This window comes from Eschscholzia californica, unplaced genomic scaffold (assembly GCF_041429995.1).
Source record: "Eschscholzia californica isolate CP2 unplaced genomic scaffold, dmEscCali1.0.p SCAF_4, whole genome shotgun sequence".
In the NCBI taxonomy this organism is placed as follows: domain Eukaryota; kingdom Viridiplantae; phylum Streptophyta; class Magnoliopsida; order Ranunculales; family Papaveraceae; genus Eschscholzia; species Eschscholzia californica.
This window is the reverse complement of record NW_028238461.1, coordinates 10,631,336-10,650,959: the sequence shown is the minus strand read 5'-3', so window position 1 is coordinate 10,650,959 and position 19,624 is coordinate 10,631,336. Positions and strand designations below refer to the sequence as shown.

Genomic DNA, 19,624 nt, shown 5'->3' with positions numbered 1-19,624 from the left:
CAGAAATTGAGAATTAGAGAGAGGAAGTCGAAGGTTGGAGATGATTTGAAGCTTGAGGATCAAGCTCTGATACCATAGTTTTAAACTGATTCTCATTGAGTTGAAAATAGAAATTACAAGTTTATATAGAAAAACAAAAAAATACCTAACTCTCTAACAAACATTAACTCCTAACAAACTTCGAACCAATTCTAACAGACTACGGATATGATCCCATGTCTCTCTTCGTGATCCAGTACATCTCAGTACAATATTCTTTCATTATAAACTTTTTATCTATTAATAGCGATGTGTTGATAAGAAAGTGTGAAGACAGGCACATCTTTAGACAATTATGGAGAAAGAAGAGTAGGGACAGGAGGAAAAAAAGTGTTATATATTTCCCACTGGAGTTCTCACTTAACCTTGTAGACCAATTGATTATGGTTTGCCTCCACATAACTTAAAACTCCGTCAATATTTTAATATCTCATCATTGATAATGAACAGAAACTCTGTTAATATTTTAATATCTTATCGTTAAAATAAATTTCACACATGGGATAGTAGAAACTAAATGCTTAAAACGAGAAATAAATGGGTGGCCTAATCGCCAACGCCAAGTACTAGATGAAACATTAATAACAAAACTACTAATAGTGATGTAGACGCAACCGGAAATATAAAAACGATAAATAAAGTAAAGGAAGAACGATAAAATAACTGGATAAACTTAATAAACTATAAACTTTGATTTGGTTTTCTCTTCAAGGTGAATAATAACATAGACTAGATCTCCTTTTATAAGATAATAAACCTTCCTAGATAGACTCAAATTAGAATTCCTAAAATAATAAACTACTCAAACATAGAAACTTAAAATTAAAGAAATATCAAATTAAAGTAACTTCTCTTCTACTAAATAAACTACTATTATGACTAAATAGGGTGTGGGAACGCGTGGACGTGGGCCCACACGCCTATGCGCCTGCATCAGCACCCTGTTCCCCAGAAGGTTCGTCCCGAACCGATTGTAGGATGGAAGCAAGTTCATCAGATCCTTTCGTAATCGGTAACAATGTGATAATCTTCTTCATCCATGGAAATTCATAAACGTTCAAACGGCCCTTGTAAATAGCATCCACATCCGACTGCCAAGGACGTCCCAAAATAATATGACAAAGATCCATATCGGTAACATCACAAGTAATGTCAGATAAATAGAAAGAGCCAAAAGAGAGGGAAAAGGTACACATTCGATCGACACGGGTTGCAGTACCGGATTGAATCCAAGCAGTATGATATGGGTGTGGTTTAGGAATAGTAGGAATACCCAAGTAAGCCACAAGTTTGGAAGAAATCAAATTTTCCACACAACCATTATCAATAACAATCGTACAAACTTTGTTCAAGACCGTTCCTCGTGTAACAAATAAATTTTTCCGTTGAGGAAGGTCATGTTCAAGAGGAGTAAAAAGTACCCGACGAGTTACTAACATAACACGGTCACCTGAATCCGGGTCAATATCAACATGATCGGTCTCCTCATCCAAGTAATCCTGTTTTTCCACTAAATTTGCCTTACCACGTAATGGGCAATTATTAGAATAGTGACCTGTCTCAAAGCAACGATAACACTTACCTGGAGGTTGTTTTTTGTAAGGATTTTCAGGAACAATCTTAGCTCCGTCATCCGTTTGTTTCGAAAGATCAGTATCATCTGTAGGTTGTCGAATATAATTAGGATGGTTGTAGTTCCCCCTGAAAATAGATCTAGAATCCGATTCAAAAGATCGAGTCACACTAATACATTCCGATAAGGAAGAGAAAGGACGGAGGTTGACAAGATCCTTAATGTCACCTCGAAGACCATCCTTAAATTTTTCCAATTTCATGGATTCAGTATCGGGTAGATTAAGCCGAGTACTTAAACGCTGAAATTCGGAGGCATATTCCTCAACTGAACGTCGTCCTTGACGACAACGAAGATATTCCAGACATAACTGATTTTCATAATCGGGAGGGAGGAAACGGGCCATCATAAGTGGTTTAAGTTCAGACCACGAGGATATGGGAGGAAGATTTGATAACCGTCGTTGTTCAGATTCTTGTTTCCACCATGTTAAAGCTGTTTTCGAAAGATAGCCAGTGACACATCTAACCTGTTCTTGTCCATAAACCTGCATAACATCAAAGAAGATTTCCATTCGAGCTATATAATCCAAAAAGTTTTCGATGTTGATGGAACCGTCATAAGCCGGGACGTCCATACGGACACGGTACATAGAAGAAGGTGGTGGAGAATCGTGATCATCCTCTAGGTGATAGTCATCCAGATCATTATACTTGGGACGGGGACGAATATAACGGTTACGTTGCATGGAACCGTTATGATGTGGTTCCGTAAAGGTTGGTCGGTTTTTGAATCTAGCCGGTTCATAAAAGTGGGATCGGTTAGGTTGACGGGCTTCATGATGGTAAGGGGTGTAGTCGGGCTCAAATTGGTCTTCTCGGTTTTGGGTATTGTTTAATGGGAACCCTATGTCTCGGTTTGGAGTGGGTCGGTTCAGTACAGGTTCGGGTATACGGGTTCGGTTAGGGTTGTAGCTATCGGTAAAATCATGGGTTGGGTGGTTGACGGTTTCCGGTTCGTGTTGATGGGAGGGGTGGCGATTATCGGTTTGTTGGTGAGGAGAGGGTGTTCCTCGGTTGGGCGTGAGATGTGGAGAGATGGCACGAGAGTGTTGGCGAATAGGTGTATCCATGTTGGGCCGTGAGGGTTCGGTTCGGTGGCTTTGGGTTTGGGTTTCGAGTGGGGTGGTGTTCGGTGAATAGTATTGCCTTGGTGTTTGAAAGGGGTATGGTTGGTGGTACTTGGGTTGGTAGTGGAATAATGGGAGAACGATTCGGGTTTGTTCGATGTTAGTTGTTCGTTGAAGGAGAAAGGTGGTGTTGTGGGGTTTATGTATGTGAGTGGGAAAACCGGTGATAGTGGTGATGTAGGGTTGATGTGAATCGGGATTGGGGTAGTGTTAGGTTGTCCAAGTAGGGAATTTGAAGTTGGTGTTGTGGTTGGAAGTGGTAATGATGCTTGAATGGAAGTAGTAGAAGAAGGAGTAGTGGTAAAAGAGGGAGACTTACATATGCCTTGGAGTTGTTTAGATAGCTTCATGATCGAATCATTGACTTGATCGAATTTTTCCATAGTTTCCTTCTTGTGATTTTCAAAAGCTTCTTCCAATTTTGTAACCGAGGATAACTTTTTGTTGATGTTGTCCCATTCGGAGGCAAAAGTTGGTGTCTTCTCTTTGATTGTTGGAGTAGGAACGGTAGGATTAACCATTGTGATTGGTTAAAAAAAAATGGCTCTGAATACCACTTGATGTAGACGCAGCGGAAATATAAAAACGATAAATAAAGTAAAGGAAGAACGATAAAATAACTGAATAAACTTAATAAACTATAAACTTTGATTTAGTTTTCCCTTCAAGGTGAATAATAACATAGACTAGATCTCCTTTTATAAGATAATAAACCTTCCTAGATAGACTCAAACTAGAATTCCTAAAATAATAAACTACTCAAACATAGAAACTTAAAATTAAAGAAATATCAAATTAAAGTAACTTCTCTTCTACTAAATAAACTACTATTATGACTCAATAGGGTGTGGGCACGCGTGGACGTGGGCCCACACGCCTATGCGCCTGCATCAAATAGTTATATGAGAAAGAAAACTAAAAGAGAGCGTCGTTACAGTCGATGAAGATATTGTCCTTGCCCTCTTTCTAAACAGACTCATTTACCTGTTTCAATTAGTTTTTCTACATCTTCTCGACCTTTTGAATTAATTCATGCCGAAGGGATCCATTCTTAGTCCCCTCCTTATTTGGATGCCGTTACTTTTTAACTATAGTGTCCGATTTTTCCTGTTTAACTTGGCTTTCCTCATGTCAAATTAGTCGGACAGAAAACATGTCAAATTAGTCGGACAGAAAACATGTCAATTAAATTTCTTCAATATGTCTTTACCCAATTTGGTACTAAAACCGCAAATATTCATTCGTGTGATGGTACTATCCCAATTCCTCGAATTCAAATCTTTCGTTTCGATAATGGAACGAAATTTTTAAATAATGAACTTCAAGCATGGTTTCACAATCATGGAATCATTCATCAAAGAAGTTGTACACGCACCTCTCAACAAAATGGGGTGGTCGAACGAAAGCATCACCATATTCTTGAAGTGTGTGGCTCGTTCTATTCACATTCAAGCCCATCTTCCCATTTCCTTTTAGGAAGAATGTGTTCTCACAACGGTTTATCTAATTATTAAATTACGATCGCCAATTCTAAATGGTTTATCCCCTTACAAAAAGTTATTGAGTTCCCCTCCCAATTTTTCACATCTTCGTATCTTCGATTGTTTGTGTTATACACGCATCCCATCCGTTAAAACAAAGATGGACCCTCTTGGTTCTCCATGATTTTTTTTGGTTATCTCCACGGTCAAAAGGGTTATTGAGTTTTTGATCTTGCCACACGTCGTATTATCACTTCACCTGATCTTATCTTTCGCGAAGGTAGATTTCCGATGTCTTATTCTTCGCACTCTTTCACACTTGCCACCATCTCCGACACCGTTTGTCTCCTTCCCTGGCGATGGGTCATTCATTGTCCCTCCAACTCCAATTTCATTGTCCCTCCAACTCCAATTTCATCACAATGGACGATTCCAATCCCACCTCAGTTCCGTCTCCCTGGGATGCTACAGGCAACCCATCTTCTCCCACGAGCAGACTGGCCAATGACACTGCTGAAGGCACTTCCCTTACTGGGCCTCCTACCGTGCCTTATGTTGAAGGCACTCCCTCTGCTCCTCTAATCGTTTTGGTTGAAGGCACCTCTGCCGAGGCAACCCTCCCTCTTACTCGGGAACAACTCCCTCGTCGACCAGTACTGACTCGACTCCGAGATTATGTTTGTCATTGTTCTCATCTCGAATATCCTTCTGAAAATATTACTTATTCTCTCATGGACTACTTCTCCATTGATCAATTTTCTCCCAAGCACCAGATTTTTCTCAGTGTCTCAAGTAATGAGCCTCATTTTTTACTCAGGCTATGAAGTCACCTCTTTGGCGAGAAGCCATGTCAAAGGAAATACATGTCATAGAAGTTAGAATCCAATCAAACTTGGTCTATTGGCCCTCTACCACCTGGAAAACGTCCTATTGGATGCAAGTGGTGATACAAAATTAAATTCAAATCCGATAGATCCAGATCCGTCGAACAATATGGAGCTATATTATGGACTAGTTGGACAATGACATTTTAACTAACTTTCATCTTTTGTTTATGAATTATGGTGTTGCTCCTACATTTCCTAGTTTTAAAATAGTTTAAATTTGGAGTTATTTAACTTTAGACTATAGATAAACAATGAAATTTTAACTTACAGCTGTTGCTTATGAACTATGGTGTATGGCGTGCATTTGGCACAGAACGACAATGACAATAAAAGCTTTAGTGAAGCAAAATAATAAAACTCAGTTGACAATCTAGAAACCTTCCACATGGGTGGTAGATATTTTCATGTGTAGTATCTTGGGGAATTAATGAGTTAATGAATCTTTTCAACAAAAATAAAATAAAAATTGAGTTAATGAATTTAATTTTTAACAACTGTGTCAAAAATGTATATAAAATTGAAGTCAATGATTTGTATATATCTGAATTTATTTTAAAAGTAGTATTTTTGGGATAAGAAAAGAATGAGTAGTTTATCGTGGAAGAAAAAAAAACATTATTTATAATAACATTAGCTATATATTGAGAAAGAAGCGGAAATAGATTCAAACATGGCCAGCATGAATGAAGTAGTTCGAGTTGTCTCGAAGGAGACCATCAAGCCCTCAACTCCGACTCCCTCTCATCTTTCTCCTTTCACCGTTTCTCTTCTCGATCTCTTCATTCCTTCACTTTATGTTCCCATCATTCTTTTCTTTGACACTGACACAACCCGCGTATCTGAATCTGGGTGGGACCCTCGTCGTTATCTCCTTAAGCCATTATCAGATTATGAGTGTGACCATCGTCGTTATTTGCTTAAGAAATCACTATCAGATGCTCTAACGCATTTCTACACATTGGCTGGTAGGATCAAAGACAAGATCCTCGTCGACTGTAACGATGAAGGTGTTGACTATTTCGAAACTAAAGTCAACGGTACCATCTCTGAATTTAAGAACCCAGATGTAGTCAATCAACTCCTACCTCCTCCTGATATCATTTCCTTTGGTATGGCTAGTCAAGTACCATTGGTTGTTCAAGTCAACACATTTGACTGTGGTGGAATAGCAATCTCAGTGTGTATCTCACACAGAATCTCAGATGCAGCCTCTATCTCAACCTTCATCAACGGTTGGGCATCAATAGCCCGTGGAGCTACCGAGATCTTGACTCCTACTTTTGACTCCTCATCTCTCTTCCCTTATCGACCATTACCGTTCCCCTTATCTGATGACACTGGTGCCACAGCCGTGTCTGACACAGCCCTGAAAAAGTTAGTCACCAAAAGATTTATATTTGAAGCATCCAAAGTATCTACCTTAAGATCCAAAATATTTGACTCTTCAACTAAGGGATCTGACTCTAAGTACCCGACACGGGTAGAGGCCGTATCAGCTCTATTATGGAAGTCACTTGTGACGAAATCAGAAACGTCACCAAACCCAGCTAAGCCAGTATCAATCCTAAGCCTCGCCGTGAACTTGAGGAAGAGAATGGACCCGCCGTTGCCTCAAGAGTCATACGGGAATATATTGTCAGTGGCAACCGCGGTGGTAGAAAAGGGTTCTCATTCGCTGGAGGAATTGGTGGGACATCTTCGGGTAGCGCTAAATAAGATAGACGGCGATTACGTTAGGAGACTTCAAGGTAATGATGATGAGTTCCTACAATGTATAGGTGAGACGGCTGGTTTGACAAAACAGGTGGGGGCTGATGTTTATGTGATTAGTAGTTGGTGTAAATTTCCATTTTATGAGTGTGATTTCGGGTGGGGAAAACCTGATTGGGTAACTACAATCCCAGCTCAAGGACTAGGCAAGAATGGGGTTCTTTTAATGGATACCAAAGATGGGGAAGGAATAGAAGCATGGGTGAAATTGGAAGAGGAAGATATGACCGAGTTCGAGAAGAACGAAAACCTACTTGAATTTCTTTCCTTTTAACTAATTTATGTTTCATTAGTATCTTTTATGAAACAGATCCGAATAAAATTTATATTTATGTTTAATAAAAGTTATGTTTGGGTTAACAATACTACATCTGGGTTCTTAAATTCAGTGATTGTACCGTTGCCTTTTGCTTCGGAATAGTCAACACCTTAATCGTTACAGTAAACGAGGATGTTGTCTTTGATCCTACCTGCAGCCAATGTGAAGAAGTAGGTTAGAGCATCTGATGATGATTTCTTAAGCAAAGAAATACGATCGTCAGACTCAGATCCGGAAGTGTGGATTGTGTCAGAATCGAAGAAAAGAATGATGTGAACATAAAGTAAAGGAATGAAGAGATCAAGAAGAGAGACAATGAAAGGAGAAAGATGAGAGGGAGTTGGAGTTGAGCGTTTGATGGTCTCCTTCGAAACTATTCGAACTACTTTTATTCATGGGGGCCATGCATGTTTAGATCTCTTTTCATTTCTCTGTGATTATATAGCTAGAAACTCTGTCTAATGTCTAATTCCCCAATAAACTACTCCTACTTTTCTAATTCCCCAAGATACTACTTTTGGAATAGATTCATGTTTATATAAACCTACTTGAGATTTTTATACAGTCTACATGTCTATCTCTTTACTTTTTTCTATCTCTCTCACACTCTTCAAGTTGGTAATTTCCTAAATAAACAACTCATGAAAATTTTGGCTTTCTCTTCTTTCTTTTAGCATATCTCCCACAAATGTATGAAAAATGATAGAAAACAAGAAAATGCAGACGTACTCTAGACATACATCCTATGTAGCTTGGTGTGATTCGTATTTTTTATTATTTTAATTCACTTGACAACAAATCACGGCAAACCACATAGGATGTATGCCCAGAGTATGTCTGGATTTTCTTGTTCTCTATCATTTATCCAAATGTATATGTTTCTCCTCTTCTTTCTCAGTTGTCTTTGACATCGCTGGAATTAACTTAACACCATTATCCGTTTTAACGTTGTTAGTTGCATTTTATTACAAAATAAACGGTCTTTTGTTATCACCTTAAACCATAGTTGAAAGGCGGAAATCTGCAGCAAAAGATCAATAACTACACACAACATCCCGTGACAGATAGTCCTGTGGCAAATAGTCTTAGCTACGAAATGTCGCTATAGAATGACTAACGTAATTAACAGGCATATTTTAACTACGACAAAGTCCATACTAGAATACCTTTTTTGTCTTTGAAAAAGAGATTGATTTCTAATGCAATTTAGATTGTTCTTGACAAAAGTATGTGGGGAATATTTTATTACAATTGCAGTTATATATGCACAAAACTTTTATCTTGTTCCCTGAATAAATCTATATAATAAAACAGGTTGAAAAGTGCTGACTGGGACAAACATTGGAGATAAATCCGTCCGTCCGTCCCAGATCTCACTTAATATTGACCCTCAGATCTCTTGCCTTCTCACAAAAAAAATTATTTGTTCACCTTCTCTTATTAAATCTAGGGTGAGTCTTAAAAACCACACAAATCTTGCCTTTGTTTTGGATCATATTAAATCCTGCCCTTTGAATCATATCAATTATTCCATCCGTTGCGTCTCTATCCGAAGAGGATTTGTTCGGACTTTTTAATTCCATCCGTTACTTTTCTTCATTTCCCTAATCCCCTCGAACGCTTTAATCTTTATAGTCCTCTGTTACACTCTCATCACTGATATAGCATTACAAACTCTCTCTCGATTTCTCTCTCTATCTCTCATCTCTGTTTGGGACAAATTCTTCAATGAAAGATCTACCAACTTAAGGTATTATTCAATCTTCTTTCTCTTAATCTTTTTGATTTTCTTTTACTTTACTGCTATAAGTCCATCAGTGAGGGTTTTCTTTTACTCTTAATCTTTTTGATTTTCTTTTACTTTAATGCTATAAGTCCATCAGTGGGAAGTTTTTGATTTGTTTTACTTTCTGAGGTTTCAAAATCGACTAGGGTTTGGCTTTGTTTTTTGATTCATTGGTTGAGAATATTGGATAGATTAGATAAATTCGATTTGATCTTTGTGAATTTTTCTTTGAGTAGATAGTTATTATAATTTTTATAGAAATGTGTTTGATGCTACCATATATGTGTTTGATGAAATGTCTAATAGAAAGAATGCATTCACTCAATCTCTAGGGTTTCAACTGTTTCATCATAAACTCAACAAACAAATGTTTCCTAGATGTACAGATTTATCTTTTTGATACTTGATATCAGGGAGTTTCCTACTGTTTTGTACATGGACCATCTTATCATCGTTATACGTTTGACCTAAAAAATGCAATAAATTTATATAATTTCTCAATTATAGATAGAAATCAAAAACTTTTGCGTAGTGAAATAATCATTTTTTAGTACTTGATATGAGGGAGTTTCTTACTATTTGCACGAGATTGTCCCAATGTTTTTTTTTAGGAAAGCAATACCATTACCAATAAAGTTACATAGTACACCCTAACCATTAACGGGAGGGTTAAAATATGAAACAAATTTAACCATAGTACTAAACTCGAAATATTAAACCCCAGAAGATGACGCGTCCGCAGCCAAGTTGTGTGCGAGCGTGTTGTTCACACGAGGGCAGAAAGCAAGGGTGACATGCAGCTGACACGTGCGCAACCGTAGGTCGTTGATATCGTCCAGCAATCTCCATGGAATGATTGGATCTACGGCTGAGATAAGATCAAGTAAAACCCTAGAATCACCCTCAACTATATAAAACGCTTCTTTCCTGTCTTCCATCATCTCTACCGCCGACCGGAACCCTAAAAGCTCGCTATGCAAAGGCGAGATCGGCGTGAATAAATCTGTCCTGATCTCAGTAATATTTCCGTTCTCATCTCTCGCCACTGCTGCGCATGCTGCTCTTGTCTCCTTATAAGATCCGTCGAAGTTGATCTTGATGTAGCCCGTCGGTGGAGGACACCAGCCGTCTGTCAACACCAAATGATCTGATAAAATGGGGTTAGAGGTTATAGAGGCATACCTGAGCTCTTCGCTTGTCATCCACCAACATCTCTTGAGATCCAGAGCAATATTCCGAAAGATGAGTTCATTTCTCCCTTTCCACCAGTTCCACATTAGTGTTGTTAACCAATACCATCTGTATTCCCTATTATGATTTGATTTTAGGATGTTCTTGAGTCTGTCGATTGGGTGTAAACTAATATGATTTCGATCTGTGTCTCCAGCTAACCTTAATAATTGTTGGAATGTCGGACAGCTGCCAAAAAGATGTTCAATAGTCTCATCCTCATTTGAGTCACACATTCGGCAAATAAGAGGTACAGAGGTAATTCTTTTTCCTATGTTACTGAGATTAGCTAAACCGTTATGAATTAACTTCCAAATGAATATTTGTATGTTCGGCTTCATCTCTTTCATTTTCCAGAAAATTTTCCATGGAAACTCTAGGGCTTTATCACTTAACTGTGGGAGTGTTTTGATTTCCGTATAATAGGACTTAGTCGAAAAATTACCCCCCTCTGTTGGACTCCAAATGAGCTTGTCCTTCGGATGTCTAGATGAGATTTTCATTTCTTTGATTGCCTGAGCTGTATGCCTCTCGAAATACCTGTCAATGAGCTGAACATTCCAACTGTTTGTTTGTTTGATAATTAAATCTGCAACCCAAAATATGTTAGATGGTAATTCTTTTATCATGTCTGGTCTGTGGGTGGGTGTATGAGGGATCCAAGGGTCCATTTGAATTTTAACAGTTGAACCATCCCCAATAATCCACAGGACATTTTTCTCCATTGTTTTCCTGGTATGAAGGATTGATCTCCAGAATGGAGAAGGAGTAGGGGGTGGCAGGGATGACCAAAAGTCATCATAGGTCATATACTTACCCTTAAGAATCTTGACCCAAACAGCATTGGGGTGTGTCAATAGCCTCCAGGTCAACTTTGCTATTAGGGCCTCATTGACTTGGGCTAGGGTCCTAATACCCAGCCCCCCTTTATGTTTGGGGCTACTAATAATGTCCCACCTAATAAAGTGTATTTTTTTCTCATTATCCTCGTGGCCCCACCAAAAGTTACGCTCAGCTTGTTCGAGTTTCTCTATGACCCCTGTAGGCAGTAATTGATAACTAAAAGGGTAAGTGCAATAAGGCCCGAGGACAGATTTTATCAATACCGTACGTCCAGCCTGCGTGATCATCTTCTTCTTCCAACCTGACAAGGATTTCTGGAATTTATCAATAAGCCACTCATGACTTTTAATTCGCCTGGCTTTAAGAGGAGAGCTCCGAGATACTTGGCCTGATCCGTCATTTTTGGTGCTCTAAGTTGGTTGACAAAGAGTTGTTGAGTTGCTTCCGGCACCCCTCGGCTGAACAGTAAGGAGGATTTCTCGAAATTTACCTTTTGCCCCGAAAAGGCTTCGTATTGAGCTATAAATTGTAAAGTATTTTCAAGATTTTCCTTGTTTGCATTACCAAAGACAATCAAGTCGTCCGCAAATAAAAGATGAGAAATGCTCGGACAGGCTTGATTGATCTTGTATCCTGTAAATTTCTTTTGATTTTCATAATGAGAAATTAAGAGGGAGAGTGATTGGGAGGTAAGTATAAAGAGATAGGGTGATAATGGGCACCCTTGTCTCAGGCCCCGAGAGGTCGAAAAGTCACCCACTAAATTCCCATTAACCTTGATATTGAACCGGGCGGTAGTAATGCAACACTTAATTAAATTTAGAATCGTACCTTGGAGACCCGTGGCTGAGAGGACTGTATTGAGGAAGTCCCAGTTGACCCTATCATAGGCCTTGGCCATATCCATCTTAAGCGAGAAGGCCCCTTTTTTCCCTTTGGCTAAATTCATCGAATGGAGAAGTTCCTGGGTGATAATGATATTATCCATGATTTGCCTCCCAGGAACAAAGGCGTTTTGCGTCCACATAATGTTATCCTCGAGGTATGGTCTCAATCTGTTTGCAATGATTTTCGTGATGAATTTATACACCGAGTTGCAAAGGGAAATTGGCCTGAAGTCCGAGGCCTTACTCGGGTTCCTGATTTTAGGGATCAAGGCTATTGTCGTCTCATTTAGTATGGGATCAAAGGTACCAGTGGTAAATGTCTCTTTAATAAAGGTAACCAGTTCGGCTCCTATTACCTCCCAATTATGTTGGAAAAAATGGCCCGGTAATCCATCTGGGCCCGGGCTTTTCATCGATCCCATCGCAAATACGACTTCCTTGATTTCCTCTTCTGAAGGGACCCTAGAGATATAGGTCAGGGCTTCAGCTGAGAATACCTTATAAGCATTGATAACCTCGGTTGGTGGATCAGTCACCTGTTCTGCCTGAAATAAATTCTGAAAAAAGTTTGACTCTTCTTTTTGCAGATTGAGGTGATGGTAATGGGTCCACGGAGATGACAGAGGATTAGTGTAGCCACCAAAACTAGCATCAATCCATGTCATTGTGATCCATGTGCCTGCCTTAGATGCTGATAATCAAGCCATCTTTGATGCTTGCTCATCACCAGTGGAGAAGTTAAACGAATATTGGCTTACATGTTGAGGCTGATACAAGAGACATCACTCACCTGGTTGGAAATATACTATGAATCTTTTGATTGTTCTTATAAATGTTTTGTGGCCAAAGATATAGCTAATAATTAGGTAAACTATGAATGATGAATAATGTTTTGATTAGTTAACCGGTACGTGTTGTTCGTCGTGACAATGGCCCAAAGTTGATATACGAACTTCCAACTCGGTTGAGCAAATTAAAGAAGTGTCAAATGATATCCAACGAAGTATTTTGATGTTGCTAAGCAAAAAGGCTATGCCAATCTTAAGATTGCTAAGACATGGGAAGAATTTGTAACTGCTCTAAATGAGAAGAAAATGAGCTTAGCTCGTTGGTGTGATGAAGAGGTATTGTTTCATTACAAAATACCCGATGTCCTTCAAATTTTACTGCATTCTACTTTCCTTTGTCCAGTTTCGTACACAGTGTTTCCTTTGTATTTACGAATCTGAATTCTTTGTATTGTAACCATTTGCACATTATTTCCACTTCGTAAAACTTCTTCTCTTCAATCCTGCAGAAAATTGAAAAAGACGTGAAAGCACGAAGGGTGAGATGGGACCAACCAACACTTTTTGTACTCCATTTGATCGGCCCGAACTTCTAGAGGGTAAACTTTTCTATGCCTTTCAAATAAAAAATTGTTTCCTTTCTTATATACGTACTTTCGAGCAATGGATTTTTTTTGTTTGTTCTCGGATTTGATTGCATCTAATTCAGAACAATTGCTCTTTTGAGAGAATTTATGCTTTGCTTCTGGGAAGCCCGCCACAAAGTGGACATATTGGGACAGAAGCTACCAATTGTAGCCTATAGTCTTCACAAGTAAATCAAACAACTATGATTTTCTCAATTGAAACTATGAATCTTCCGATTGTTCTTAAAAATAATTTGTGTCCACGCATAAATGAATAATGAATCATATTTGATTGGTTAACAGGTACGTGTTGTTCGTCGTGACAATGGTTCCAAAGTTGATATACCAACTTCCAACTTGGTTGAGCAAATTAAAGAAGTGTTAGACGATATCCAACAAAGTCTTTTTTATGCTGCTAAGCAAAAACGAGATGTCAGTCTTAAGATTGCTTAGACATGGAAAGAATTTGTAACTGCTCTAAATTAGAAGAAAATGATCTTAGCTCCTTGGTGGTGATGAAGAGGTACTATTTCATTACTAAGTACCTGATTTCCTTCAAATTTATACTACATTTTACTTTACTTTGTCCGGTTTTGTACAGTGTTTCTTGTCTTTATGATTCTTAATTTTTTGTACGTGTAACCATTTGCCTATTATTTCCAATTCGTAAAACTTCTTCTCTTCACTCTTGCAGGAAGTTGCAAAAAAAGTGAAAGCACGTACAAAGGGTGAGATGGGAGCAGCGAAGACCTTTTGTGCTCCATTTGGTCAGCCCGAACTTCTAGAGGGTAAACTTCTCTATGCCTTTCCAAAAAAAAAAAAATTGTTTCCTTTCTTATGTACGACGTACTGTCGAGCAATGGATCTTTTTGTTGTTTGCTCTCGGATTTGATTGCATCTAATACAAAATAATTGATTTTTTGAGAGACTATGTTTTGCTTCGGGGAAGCCCGCCACAAAGTGGACATATTGGGGCAGAAGCTACTAATTGTAGCCTATAGTCTAAGTCTTCACAAGTAAATCAAACAACTATGATTTTCTGAATTTCAAACTTTTCGGATTATTGTTTTTTGTTTTTTTTTTTATCGTGAACAAACCCGATTTGAATGATAAAAGTTGAATTCTCGATCAATAGTTTGATAGTTTATCACAGTGGCATTGGTTTGGATAAACATGAGAATAGAAGGCAAACCAGTTTTTTTTAGCTTTGTATGTTGAGAAGACAAATTTCTCTAGAATCTATCTTTGGTTGAGTAAAAATTCTGTCAAAATGATATGTGTTTCTGAAAATTATATTTTTATTAATTTCCCACAATCTTGAGATTTGAATTGACTTGAATCTGATTTTAGAATGTTCATTTTTGTCTGTTGTATATTTTACCCAGTCTGAATTTGGGTTGAGTCAAACAATTGAGATTCAGCAACGTCAGATCGGAATAATGAGAAATAAATAAACCCCTATAACAATAACAAAATACAGTAAACCCATGACTCCTTAATATGTTGAAACAAGCAAATAACATGAAGATAAACTAGATAGTACTCCCAACTAACAATAGAGACCAAGTACCATACTACTGCACAAGAAATAAAAAACCTATTTTGAACTTTCAGCATAAACTGCAATTTCATACATCATATTTCTCTTTCCATCAAAGTCGACTTTGTTTCATCAATTTTCTGATCTTAATGATTTTAAGACCTATGATCTCAAACATTTCACTCTCAATTTGTGAATCAAAGTCTACTATCTACACTACACAAAATGGGTAGACAAGTATACTCAATTAGTATATGCGGCAAATGGATATCAACCCGCAATAAGAGTAAATACTTTGATACTACATATTCTTTTCTTCTTGATTATTTATAGACATTTATTGAATTCATTATTTCTTTTAATTAGATTACACTTATTAGAATTAAATTTTCATTTTGCAGGTTTATATTTTACACCTTCGAGAAAGCAATTGTTCAACCCTATGGTCGAATGGGTTCAATTTCAAATCAACCCTTAGCAGAAAAGATGGATAAAGATTATTCAATTATGGAGTATTTACTCCGCCTATGCAGAGAAGCCCGTAATTTGTAGTGAGAAGTGACTCTTAAATGGAAAAGAATGTATGAATAAGACTTAAGAGAGGCAAAGAGATACAGATATTTAGGTGTTTCAGTAAGCGTTCCACTACAATGTTTTTGAATTGTCACGTACTATAGAAACATTTTTCAAATTCTAAATCTTGGTCTGATATTATCAATTGTACGTCAATGTTCGTCACTTCTTTACAACAATTTCTATCAATATCTCGAGAATTAAAGTATTTGTAGAATCAGTAAGAAAGCATGACCAACAGACGAAAATCTATAAAGGAATTTGTTTGTTGAAAGATTATGGTAATTTTATCGCATTAGAATTGTATCGTGCCGGAGGCACGGGTTATACCTAGTACTCAATAAAATATATGAAGAATCGATAGCATTCATATATCAAAGAATTAAGCATTCACTATTAACAAATAACAAACTTTTACTTTTATACTCAATAAAATTGCATTTAATATCAATTTGACTTTTCTTAAACTTTTACTTTTATCTTCGGTGTGTACCAATTCCACGAGCTATACTTCGTTAATAAGAAGAGTATGTTAAAAATGTAATTGTTCTATTAGAGTCTGAAATTAAATAACCCTATATTTAAAGTATTTTACTCTAGGAAGATACAATTTCAATCATGATATAAACTCTGTGAAATTTGCAGTGGTTTATCTTACTAAGAGTCTAAAATTAAATAATTTCTACCCCTCGTTGGTGTAGTGGTTAGACATTCACTCCGCAATTCGGAGGTCCCAGATCGATTCCATGAAAGTGAAAATCTAAAATTTATCGAACTTGGTTATAAATAGTAAGTGCATAGTAGACATGCTTTAAACCCCCTTAGGATGACCTTTAAGGATTGATATATGGGCTTTAAGAGTTTTTTTTTTGTTGAACTTTGGGCTTTAAGAGTTGATATGTGACTTTTAGGGCCTCAAGATGTCTTAAATCAGACCGTCATAGTGCTTATTAATTCAATTTATAAATCTTGATGTGTCTTTGTATTATCTCTTCATGACGTATCAATGTGTTGTAATGACTCTTTTAATCTATTTCAAAAAAAAGATATCTCTTTTCCAATTTTACCCACACCTATTTGTCTTTTCCACATTCTGTATCCATCAAATGATCAAAATAACCTCATTTTCCCCTCTGGGTTTGACGCTAGAAGTTAACCAATGGATTTTTACCACCCGAAATTACTTTTATGTAGAAAATGATGGAAGATATTATAATATGACTATTCAAACAATCTCTCTGCATAACCGTTTTTTCTAGAGATAGAAAACCGTAAAGATCACCGATTTTCTCCGGCGAAGGGATGTCCCTTTGCCGGAATCTCTATTACCATCCTACTACAAGTGTGTTGTTTTCAATAACAAATCTCCATTACTTCTCCTCTCTGATGATCTCCATACTGAATCAAGCCTGACATTTTCATCAGAACAACCTAATTTCATCTTATTTATGACAGTAAGTAACCATCTCTTTCTTTATCATTTCTAGTGAGAGAGAGAGAGTGGTTATAAATGTGATTGGAGCGATTAATGAGGGTTTGATGGGTTGGGTTGGGAATTTGGATTTCAAGTTTCACAATTTTCAACACTAAATGCAAATAATTTGTTGGGACCGTCAGAAGAAATTGAAGGAGAAAATCGAACTGAGATCTTCTTCTTCGTCAAATACATCGTGTTCATCATCTTCTTCTTGTTCGTGTTTCGTTGGGTTGATTTGTTTTCTAGGTTTGATCTAATGATGATTCCATACAAACAAAACATTAATAGATCTAGGGTTTCATCTATTTAGCGATTTCGTCAATGTATGAATTCATCTATTTAGGGCTTCAATTCTACATCACATTGTATTGTATTGAGAGGGTAGGATTTGGAGAAATAATGTGCAACAAGAGGACAACATCTATTCAATCAAGAGGATAACAACTTCTACGATCAAGAGGATAACATATTATTCCATCAACAACTTATACTTGGTTCTTCCTTCATACATAATTAGTATAATAAGCTTACGACCTTCAGGGTCTTCTCATTTGCGATCTTTAGGATCTTTTCATTTTGTGACATTTAGGGTCTTTTCAATCCGTTTTTGTAATATTGTACTCCTTCACTTTCATGTCTCCCTATACTTTTGTAAGTTTCATATTTTAATTTACTATAGTAAATCCATGTTGTACTCAAAGGAGTCAAAACTCTCTTAACCATGTAACGTATTGGATTAAATTTCTTCATATGAATGAAAATTCTGGTTTATCGAAAAAAAATATGTATTATAATCACGTGACAGAAACTTTAACTCCTAAAAAAAATATACCCAAAAATCCTCTACCTATCTACCATCACGTGAGACTGTGAGAGAAACTTTAACTCCTAAAAAATAGAAATAATTTATATTGAAAATGAGGACACTTATTAAATAAGTCACATGTTTATGACCAAAATCTTTAAGATCCTTTTTTTTTTTTTTTTTTTTTTTTTTGAAGCCAAGGGAACCATTTCCATTAATAAGTGATAAAATCACATTGTTTACATGGATGATACATCATTTATTTCTGTCCTCTGAAAACTTCATGAGAGTTACATACCTTTAAATGCAAAGTGCCTCATGAAGAGAAAGAAATGGGACTAGACACTGACTCAAAACAAAAGACCCTAAAGGCCGACAAAAGATCCTAAAGATCGTGAATGAAAAGACCCTAAAGGTCGACAAAATATTACAGTAAAATAAATACAAGAACCACCGCCTTCTTGCCGAAAAACCGTCGCCGTCACCGGAAAACCGCCGCCGACACCAGAAAATCGCCGCTACCGCCAGAAAACCACTTCCGTCACCGGAAAATCGTCGCCATCACACCACCATAGAAATCACATTACCACCACACCACGTCATGGTTGACCACCACTTTTGATTTCTACTTCTCCCAATTTCGTTCTGTTTCTGAGAATTTGATTTTATATTTCATATCCCAGACAAAGAGAAAACTCACAAGTTTGAAAATCCAATAATGAATACGATTTCTCGGTCTCTTTCTCTAGATCTCTTTTCCAAGCAGAAGATTCTCACTACTAGAAGATTGTAACAGTTGATGCTTCATCCATGGATAATTCTCGTCCTAAAACTCTTCATCCATGATAGATTGAATCTTGTTGGGGTTTTGATCAAAACTTCCAGAGATTATAATCTAGGGTTTTTACTGTCTATGTAACCCCAATTAAGAGAGATCCAAGATTCATTTGCAAGCGAAGAAGAAACAATCAAACAAACTTCATTAACCTAGTATGCAAAAGAAAGTGCAGGACGAATATGTAGTTACTCACGGACTATCTACAAGAAACTATATAAAGAAAAACTTACGAACTACTAAAGGTAAGAGGGATCCGGCGAAGGGAAGACCCTTCGCCGGACGGAAATCACAGATCTGAGAAAAACGGTTAGAGAGAGATTTTAGAGAGAGAGAGAGTATCTTTAAGATCCTTAAAAGTAATATAATCTTGGGTTAATTCCATTTTGGCCCCCTAAAGATGACCAATTCACCAAAATGGCCCCTAAAGATGACCAACTTCTAATTTAGCCTCTTTTTTCATTTTTCAGTGTTCTCTTTCATCAATTGTTAGTGGCGTGTCTTTTCTTACCTAATTTGCCCCTCTGACAATATCTTCTTTTCAGCCTAATATCTTAAGGTCCCAATACTCATTAATTTGTTGAACTTTAATGGTGGATTTAGCTTGTGGCTTTTTTATTTTCAACTGCTTCTTCTTCCATGATATTAGTCATTAAACTTGGATAACCCTTGTGTGATAATCCATAAAGCAATAATTTTGACATTTTAGCTTGATCTTTAATTGAATCAAGATACAATCATCACTTTTATAAGAACAGAGACACCGATGAATTAACTCAAAAAATACTCGCATTTGCAGTCGTCCGATCTGACCTGGGAGAAAATTTAATTTTTTTTCTGAGATTCATGATTTTTATGTTTAATTTCAATTGCAAGGTGATTTGGTTGAAATTTGCAGTTACTTTGTTGTTTTACTTTTATGAATTCCTTCATGGAGGGAGATTTCTTAGATGTTTAAAAACTGAATACTTCTTAG

The 19,624-nt window shown here is 37.1% G+C and overlaps 1 protein-coding gene across 1 annotated transcript; it reads left to right on the top strand.

Annotated features, from left to right (window-relative positions):
- The first annotated feature begins 5,841 nt into the window (after positions 1-5,841).
- On the top strand, positions 5,842-7,283 carry LOC147542582 ((13S,14R)-1,13-dihydroxy-N-methylcanadine 13-O-acetyltransferase AT1-like). Its single transcript, XM_086636041.1, has one exon. The coding sequence runs from the start codon at positions 5,849-5,851 to the stop codon at positions 7,211-7,213; it is 1,365 nt and encodes a 454-aa protein (XP_086492167.1). The 5' UTR covers positions 5,842-5,848; the 3' UTR covers positions 7,214-7,283.
- The last annotated feature ends 12,341 nt before the right edge of the window (positions 7,284-19,624 follow it).

What these genes read in the sequence shown, in the direction of transcription:
- LOC147542582 (XM_086636041.1), top strand. Translation starts at nt 5,849, where the DNA reads ATGAATGAAGTAGTTCGAGTTGTCTCGAAGGAGACCATCAAGCCCTCA.